General features: G+C 42.1%; 2 protein-coding genes across 2 annotated transcripts; one reads left to right on the forward strand and one right to left on the reverse strand.

Annotated features, from left to right (window-relative positions):
- Positions 1-11: 11 nt before the first annotated feature.
- On the reverse strand, positions 12-1,364 carry LOC140925516 (vesicular inhibitory amino acid transporter-like). Its single transcript, XM_073375458.1, has one exon. It carries the CDS (start codon positions 1,362-1,364, stop codon positions 12-14), a length of 1,353 nt encoding a protein of 450 aa, XP_073231559.1.
- A 2,927-nt stretch (positions 1,365-4,291) lies between these two features.
- On the forward strand, positions 4,292-4,867 carry LOC140925517 (uncharacterized protein KIAA1958-like). The gene has a single exon (XM_073375459.1). It carries the CDS (start codon positions 4,292-4,294, stop codon positions 4,865-4,867), a length of 576 nt encoding a protein of 191 aa, XP_073231560.1.
- The last annotated feature ends 4,756 nt before the right edge of the window (positions 4,868-9,623 follow it).

Below are 9,623 nucleotides of genomic sequence, written 5' to 3' on the forward strand. Positions count from 1 at the left end.
AAAGCGCTTTTCTAAAAACTGTTCAAGCCTGCCTGAATGAGACCCTTTATAGAGAAGTAAATGCCCAAAACAGAGCACGCACTTGTAAAGACCAGGAGTGTAACATCAGCACAAATCCGTAGTCTGCTGAGTTCGTGGTACTTTGCCTTCAAATGTACCAGTAAAGGAATCCAAAACGCGGAAAATACAGTCTGAAAAGATCCCATAAGAGCTGCTATGAGCGCGTAGTGTGGCAGAAAAATAGCTATCGCCAATGTGATGACTACCAAGGAAACCCGAATTATAATATTACGTATGGTATTGGAAATATCAGAAGTTATTTCTGAAAAAAACGTCGATTCGTCGAGGGATTCACATACAGGTCTCAAGCAAAGTATGATTGAGAGTAAGCTGCTAATAACGAGACTTATAGAAGCGGTTATATTTAGCGGTCCAACGGGAAAATTGTTAACAATGGCTTCATCTGTCTTGGATCCAAAAGTCAAAAATCCAAAGACTGCAATAATCACTTTAATTACAACTGATACAGCAAGTGCCGAAGCCAACGCTTTTCCAAAGTCCGATTTATTCTTCATACTTTTTTCTACCGAAGGAATGATCTCGGACACGTCGTAACTAGACAAAGCGATTCCCAGCGAGATGAAGACTCCTTCGAAGTCCCAAAACAAGAGGGTACTGGGATCCCAATTCTCTATATTTTTAACGCCATACCATACTGTTATTGCCGTAGTTAGACCAATGGCGACTATACTGATAGTACTTAGCCACGCAATCTGGGAGTACGATTTCAAAAACATTGTTGGTAGAATAAGCAGTGCAGCGAAGCAAGTCCAGGAAGTTTGCGAGAGGGGTACTGTTGGTAGGGCGTGGGAGGTGAGAGATCCACAGAGAATTAGATAACTGACTGCTACCACAACAAAACCAATGTCTTGATTCCACGCGACAATTTTACCTGCATATTTAGGATATATCGCGTCTCCTATCTCCTTCCAAGTTGATCTTACACGAATCTTTCCTTTTTTGTCGTCGCTTTCGTACAAACTCTCGGCTAACACTTTTCCTGCGTACCAGGTGATAATTGGCAGTAAAAACAGTGATATCACAGCCGTGATTCCACCCTTTTTGATAGAATATGACATAGCAAGCAATCCAACCCCTTCGATATAGTTTAACAAGTTCATTGTTGCTTTCCATGTCGAGCATGTCCCTTCAGGCAGAGATGCAGCGCTTTCAGTCTCTATATAGTTCTCACTTGAAACGCTTTCATCATCTGAAGAACTTTCGGCGTCCGAGGACTGCAGTTCCAAGACTGTTTCTTCGTCACTCTCACTCACTGGTGGCAGGTTGCGATAGCCTTGTTTCATTTCTTTGTTTATTGCGAAATATGTAAAAGAAAAATAGAAGAGGTGAGCAATTTTTCGTGTAAACCTTAAATAAACCTTTTTCCTACTTAACAGAATTTATGATGCATATTACGGTGAAACCTATGCTTTGGGACATCTGTATAAGAGACACCTCCATTTGGGGGACACAAAATTTGGTGCCCGAAAAATGTTCACATAATCTTTTTATTTGTTTCCTCTATTGAAGGGACACCTCTATTCATGGGAAAGGGTCTCTTTTTCGATTCTGGGTCCCAAAGCCCAGATTCAACCTTTATTCAGGGTACATCTTAGCACTCAAATGGAGACTGACCACAAAAATCCTTGATAATTTTGAGTTTTCAGTAGTCACAATGGCGACGGCTTTCACAAAACATGAACTTATTTATTAATTAATCGATGTACTGCACTTGTGGGACTTCAACACACAACATCGCAGTGAAAAGCTGATCATGATTTTTATACATTATCTAGCTGCTTGAAATAATGGCCACAGAAGATTCCGAGGTAAAATATACAAAAGCCCAGCCCAACCTCCATTCAGGGGACACCTCTGTTCAGGGAACCCTTGCATTTGTCCCGAGGGTGCCGTCCCATGAATAGAATTTCTACTGTATCTATTCCATATTTTCAGCTGACGTCACGGCAGCCACCAATATGAAAGCCGTGACGTCATGTAAAAACTCTGTAGATGTAAAAGCTACCAGGGCCGTGCCAGGCAAAGTCAGACATAGAGTTGTTTGTAGACAATTTAAAGCCGAATAATTCAGCTTTAACGTTAACAGTTTTCTGTGTTCGAGAAATGAAAGCATTGTTTTCACGGACTCAGAAGATCGTTAAGTTTAAGAGTACAACCCAGAGAAAAACGCTGTGACTGTTATGAGTGGATCTGGTTAATAAAGAAATTCTGATGGCTTAGACAAATCTGGATCTTTCTTTCAAGTACATGTAATTTGTACTTAGGAGAAAACACTTTTTAACTGATGTTGCAGTTGTAACTATTAATTCTGAAACAGATTTATTTCTTAAAACCCTTGGATGTGCCAAAAAAGCTACGCCTGCGAAAAAGATAACATTGAGGAGGCGAAAGAGAACGTCGATAAAGTCCGTAGCGACTACAAAGATCAGTAGCCAATGGGAAGGGTCGCTTTTTTTTACGACTATACTTTGCAGCTCACTTCGTAGTTCGTTTTAACAGTTGCTATACTTTGGCTCAAAGCATTAGGCGTAATAGAAAGCACTCAGCAGGGACTCGCTATAGACTACGAGAAGTCTCTCTCCCTGTCGCGTGTCGCCTTTTCTCGCGTGAGTTGATTTTCACGCGCGCTCGCGTTTTGCTCGCTCTACTATCACTGAGGAAAAATGGGGGACTACTCGTAGTCTAGACTCGCTACGGCGACCGGAAGTAAACAAGCTCCCTCCCCTACCCACCAAAATTGGAGATGACATTTCGCGGTAGCGCTAGCCTGTGTACCAAGCGTTTCCCATCGAGTTATTGCGCGAAGGTTAGAGCAGGAGCAAAAAACAAAAAGGTGGAAGGGGGAGGGGAGGGGGGAGGGGGAAAGAGGGAACGCTTGGCCGAAAAACCCCACCATTCTGGAAAACGCCCCTTGATATTTCACGGTTCGGTTCATTTGTAAATTGACAGCTCGTCAAAATAGAAGATAAAACGAAGAGATTACCCCTGGATTAGCCTGCGTAGCTGGCGGTATTGTGTGGGTGCGAGATTAAAGTTTTGGCGGCGGAGCCGTGTTCCAAAAAAAAGGAGTACGGACGAGGCGGTTGAAATACCGCCTGCCAGAAAACCCCGGTATTTTGAATGGTCCGCACACCAGTGTGCGGGGAAACGGATTGGTCGAGGGCCATACATATGTCAATCATGTTAGATGAGCCTTCGAGTATATTTCCCAATTTAGGGAGCAGATGGCAAACTGGAGAAGACGTATATGTAAAATGATTGTGATTGTGATTTCCGCTTTAGAAAGAGCATAATTGATGACCAAATTGCCGAAATGGCGTCTCTTTAAACTTTACAGCGCTGGAATTGTCTTAATTAAGCCGTAAGAAACAAAGGTCAAAGAAAATTAAAACACTTTACAACTGCATCTGAGATCAAATCCTATCAGGAACGCCTACAGAAGAATAAACCTCCGGAAATGGTTACTCAGTATGCATGTAACAAACCAGCTTCATGACCTTTTAATGTTAAGCCTAGTGTTGCAAAAAAAGATTTACTCAGTCAAAGTTTAGAATGATATATGCACTGTGTAGTGCTAGTAACCTTCGAGCGAGAGCCGAGAAAATAAAAAAAACCTCTGTTCAAGCAAACTCACAAGGTCAGGTTTCACATTGTCACGAGCTTAGGAGTCGTGTTTAGCCTGTCAACGCTTATTTCTAAACTGGTTTCTCTTTGATTGGCTGATTTAATTGGGATCAGCTAACGTGACAAAAGTGGGCGGCATTCGAAAAATCATGGTTTTCTGGCAGGCGGTATTTCTCGCGGCTTCGCCGCTCGTGACGGCTCCGCCGTCAAATCTCACTCAACTATATTACAACGGCTCCGCCGCCAAATCTCACTCGACTACTACACAATATCGCCAGCTACGCAGGCTACCCCTGGATTACCAGATTTGTAAAATTAATTATATAGCAGTCAGTTAATCCAGTATTGTCAGCACGGCTATTATCCTTTAATTTCTCAGAACTGTCCAATTTGGGATTTAATTTGGACAGTTTTCAATATGGAATTTGAGTAAAAAATGCAGAAACTGTCCTATTTGGGAAAAAATAGGACAGTTTGTTTCGGCCAATGAAATCCGAGAAAAAACAATGGATTGTGAAACCAACCAATCAGCAGTGAGCAAACGTCAGCACTAAAAGCCGCACAGGTCGCCATTGTTGTTGACAACATGGAGGAATTCAGTGAAGAAAATTTGCCAAATTTTTCCATCTTTAGCAGTTCTAACACAAATGAGAGATTTCCATGGTTGCAGGAAGAGGAAATTAATACTCTTAGAAGCAGAAACGAAAACTCAAACACCGCCAAGAGCACAAAAACGTGGCTGAACGTTTTCAACGAGTGGAAACTCCAGCGTAACGAAGCGAGACGTTTTGAAGATATCCCTCCAGAAGAGCTAGATGCAATTCTCTGCCGCTTCTTTGCCGAAATTCGAAAAAAAGACGGCGGCGAATATGAACCAGAAAGTCTGGCAGTGATGCAGAGCGCGTTGGACCGCCATTTAAAAAACGCTGGCAAAAAACACAGCATCTTGCGAGACCGCGAATTTGAAAAGTCAAGGCAACAACTTGAGGCGAAAGCAAGAGAATTGAGAGTGAAGGGTTACGGAAAGCGAAAAAATGCATCTCACGCTTTGAATGAAGAAGACGAAGAATTCCTCTGGCAGTCAGGTCAGCTCGGTAAACATTCTGCTCAAGCTCTGGTCAATGTAAACTTTAAAAATGTCACTGAACACTTTGGTCTCTGAGGGAGACAAGAGCACTATTCAATGACGGTGGAAGATTTCAGCATCATAACCAGTCCTGACAGCGTTGTCAAATACATAACTTTTAAAGAAGGTCCTACAAAAACGAGGCAAGGAGGTCTCCGGATCACCCACAGAGCTGTACAACCCAAAATGTTTTCGACTGGCGGCGAAAGATGCCCTGTAATGCTTTTCGAAGAAATGCTGTCTAGAAGACCACCAGAAATGAGAGACAGTGGGCCATTCTACTTGACAACTATTTCAAAACCCAAGGGCCAAGTATGGTTTAGCAGACAACGAATGGGTGAACACAAAATTGGACAGCTTATGAAAGACATGGCTGTCAAGTCTGGTCTAACTGCTGCCACTGGTAAGAAAATTACCAATCATTCGAGCAGAGAAACTTGTGTGCAAAAGCTAAAGAATGCTGGTGTCCCGAGGGACAAGATTATTGATGTTACTGGACACCGTAATATTCTCAGCCTTAATTCATATGAAGGAGATGACGAGAATCAGGCAAGGGAACTGTCAAATATAATCAGTGGATGCAAGCAAACAAGTGATATTCAACAACAACCTACTAACAGCAGCCCCAATAAGGATAGACTACCCCTTCAAGCCAGTTCTTCCAGCAACAGTTTCAGTACCATCAACAACTTTACAGGTCCAGTGAATTTCTATGGTGCATTTCCTGGCTTTCCAGGTCTATCTAATATGCCAGTGCCAACTCACCAAAGCACAGAGCCACCACATACATGGAAAAGGATCAGAGCTTCTGTACTCTCAGACTCAGATGAGGACTAGCTATTGCTGACTGCACAAAAACTTTAAATTTACACCTTTCTTGTATTCATTGTAGTTTTGCACTTTTTTAATGTGTGCATGTTTTGTACAGACTAAAATAATTAATTTTATTTTTTCTGCACTTTGTTAATTGCATTCTTTTCTTAATCTTTTCCATCTTTATTGTGTGTGTGTTATTTCTTTACACACTTTTATTTCTTGATATTGAAAACTGGATAGTTTCAAAATAATGGCATTCTAAATTTTTTGACCTTAAAGTTTTACAGTATTGTTATATTTATTATATTTATTAAATTCAATTGTGATAATGAAATTCATTTCTATTTGGACTACAGCATGTATTTAAAAATGAATTAAAATAAAAAAATTATTAAGATTTCAGTCTCTTTTTTATCAGAGACAGTTCCCATAGTTTTCCTTGCAAAGCTGTGTTTCCTCACTAGCTATATAATTAATAAGTAAGAGGACTACATGCTTGTCCAATTTGGAAATAATTGGATTCAAAAAATTCCTCTGACAGCCAAATTGGACTCGGCCTACGGCCTCGTCCAATTTTGGCTGTCCTCGGAATTTTTTTCATCCAATTATTTCCAAATTGGACAGCATGTAGTCCTATTACATATACTAATTTGTTCTCTAATAGAACACGTTCCATGCGATTGCAAAAATTGTAATAAAAAAGGTTTACGATAAAAGAAGGTTAAAACTCTGAGCAATTGCTGCGGAATTTCTTGTTATTTTATTATGTGGCTTTATCTCGTCTGAAACCTTGTCGAAACGTCAAAAATGATTTTTCCGGAACAATTCACTCCGCCGGCTATAAGCTTTGCAGAGCGGCTGCTCTTCAGCCCGTGTCGAAGCGTTCTCTACAATACATGCCGCTAAATGTCCAATAAACAAAAAGAATCTTTTCATTTCAAAAAGCTGATAAATCGCTTGTCCATGGCGGCTTTAGCTAGTGTCGAGTACCAATGTTCTGATTTACGTTGATGTTATCTCCAACAAACAGTCCATTTTTTTCCACTCAGATCCGCATGCCGTTATTCCTAATAAATTGGCCTTTCCTAGTCTCCACTGCTCGATCTCAAACTATACTTTGAAGACTATGATCTCATAAACCTTCGCACAAAATAAACACGATTCAAATAAATATCAGTCCAAAGCATTTGTAATCTGCGACCGACAATCAGATGAGACCAGATCTGTAACACACGTAAACAAAGCATACCTGGTTTGATTTGAGTGCTAAGTAATCAACACTACCAGCACCACACCAATCAGAAGCTGTGTTCGTGGGCGAACGCAGGTTTTCAAAATCGGTGGGTTTGCTAGTCTGCTACACAGCCGTTTTCAGTGTCGCAGATTAGGGGTTTGCGGGCAAGCGTTTCCTTCTTTCCCCTCCCCCTCCCCGGTCATTCCTTTTTTTTGCTCTCGTCCCAACCTTCTCGACGACCTCGCGCGGAAACGCTTGCTACGCAGGCTACAGTAGCACCAAATCCTACAACGAAGACCTGTCTTGTGGCGTAGTCGCTACAACGTGAGTCTAAAGTTAGACTTTTCTCCCATTTCTTACGATCACTGGTTTTAAAACCTATCGCAGATTGTTTTCCATTTTATCAACAAAGCATTTGACGCTTCTGGTTTTCCGCAATTACGTCTTTTCTGCGTTTTACTTACAGCGAAAGCAAATGAGCGAGAAACCCCGTAGTCACTGTTTGGGCCCAGGAGGCGGGGGGGGGGGGGGGAAGGACTTGGGTTAATTTTTGCTGGGTATGTGCCGCTGGCCTCTCAGAGCCCCTACCCCATTATAGTTTATTCTGTGGCCAATTATAGACCCCATCTTAGTCACTTTTGGGCAAATATGTAATCATTACGCGATCCCAACTTAGTCACTTTCAATTTTCATGAATTGACCCATTTTTTAGATTGAATGAAGAACACTTTACTTTTCATCTACAGTACAAACATTCTGGTGCGTTTGCTAACCGTAAATATGAAGAACTGTCTTACCCCAAAAATCCGAAAATGTGCGACCCCATACTAGTAACTCTATACTATTGGAAATGAACTCTATACTATTGAAAATGCAACCCCCTCATAGTCAATCCAGTCGTGAAAATGCAACCCCGTCCAGCGGCACATCCCCGTTAACCTCCTATAAGGAAGTACCCCCGCTCCCAACCCCGGGTGTTTGGGTGCCTTCGGGTGCCGCTTGCGTGCCCGAAGCAAATGAGAAACCACGTGTAGGTTTTTACCTGCCTTCTCAGAAGTGTTAAACACTCATCTTGGTCAACGAACAAAAGATATATAAGGTAGTTTCGAAAACGAAGCACTCGGAAACGAAGACCGAAGCACGAAGCACCCAAATCTCGAAACCGACGCACCCAAATCTCGAAAACAAAGCACCCAGGACTCGAAAACGAAGCACCCAAAATTCGAAAACGAAGCACCCAAATCTCGAAACCAATGTAGGTTGAAGGACTACAACTTTAAGTCTTGCACAACGCAAGCCAAACCAGGTGGAGGCAACGGATGTGTAAAAGCCTTAAAATGGCCAAGGATAGTAGTTCCCTTGTCCGTCCACGAGAGCAAGAAGGTCTGAGCATTCGACCACGTTTATTTCTGATTGATCTTGTTTCAAATTGATCACGTTTCACTGACAAGACTGACAAGCGCTGACTGTTACCGCTGTCATTCCTTATATTGTTTAGCTCGAGTTTTCCAAAATCTGCCTGCCCCGGCCCGCCCCACACAAGCAATGCGGCGTTTTTGATGTTTTTGCCGATTTTCAAAGTTTTTTCTAACCTAAAAACTTCGGGTCGCACTTAGTAATGTCCACCGATGACAGATTTCTACCACAAGCTAGTGCGACCCATACCTCAGTCACGGCAGCCTACGTGTAGTCGCACCCTCCCCCCCCCGACAAAAGAAAACCCATATAAACTCTTTAAAACAATTTTTCACCTCGTAGTTCTACTTGAATAGTTTTAAACTGCAGTCTATTCGTTATCGTGCTTGATTTCTGCTGTGTTAGCATTGGTGACTTGAGAAGGGACTGTCTCGTGTTTTTAAAGGACAGACAGGTTTCGAGTTTTGGGTGCTTCGTTTTCGAGTTTTGGGTGCTCCGTTTTCGAGATTTGGGTGCTGGGTGCTGGGTGCTTCGTTTTTCGGTCTTCGTTTTCGAGTGCTTCGTTTTCGAAACTACCGCATATATAGAAGTGATATTTCTATCAGCCTGTTCATTCCGTTGAGTAAAGGAGGAGAAAATCTTGGGTTTTCTTGAGACAGTACCCTCTGGATCATTAATTTTTTGCTCGTGACTATTCCGTGCCTGATACTTCCATGCCTGTCTCTTCCAGCGCTTCAAACTGTGACAAACGAAGATGAACTTGTAACGTGCGCGCAGCATGGCGGTTTTGGTCGGGCGCGCAAGCAAGCCAAGGTGGGCGAGTGCTGTGAGCTCCCCCGCGAGGATATATGAAGTTGTGATGAGGAACTCGGAAAATCGCTAAGCTGTCTAGTGAAGTACGTATGCAAGCAGAAATTTCAATTGAGTATTTAAGTCTCTTGGCTTCTGCTAAGGGAAAACAAGGTCTGTATGATTATGATTCAGTGAAGTCGAACATAAATTCAGTGGGGGACTAATGAACAAAATCTGCCTAAATTTCAGAATTCACGCACAATTGATAATCTGAGAGTAAGCAATTGCTCCTGGACTTTTCTGTCTACATCTATTGATTGCTAAAACTATTTGTGACAAAGGTCTACTTTCTAAATACTTACGTTTTACTGGTTCTCAGTTGTTAAGTCAGAGACTGGAAAGTGTAGTTGTAGCTAGCGTCTTCGTAGACTATAATCAACGGGGGAGAGAGTGGCTCATTTTATAGTACAATTAAATCATGCTGCGGGCTACAGAGAAGTCATAACGTATGCTAAACGCATTTCACGTTCTGCG

Source organism: Porites lutea, chromosome 2, assembly GCF_958299795.1.
Source record: "Porites lutea chromosome 2, jaPorLute2.1, whole genome shotgun sequence".
In the NCBI taxonomy this organism is placed as follows: Eukaryota; Metazoa; Cnidaria; class Anthozoa; order Scleractinia; family Poritidae; genus Porites; species Porites lutea.

Coding starts and splice junctions, on each gene's coding strand:
- LOC140925516 (XM_073375458.1), bottom strand. CDS start 1,364: ATGAAACAAGGCTATCGCAACCTGCCACCAGTGAGTGAGAGTGACGAA.
- LOC140925517 (XM_073375459.1), top strand. CDS start 4,292: ATGGAGGAATTCAGTGAAGAAAATTTGCCAAATTTTTCCATCTTTAGC.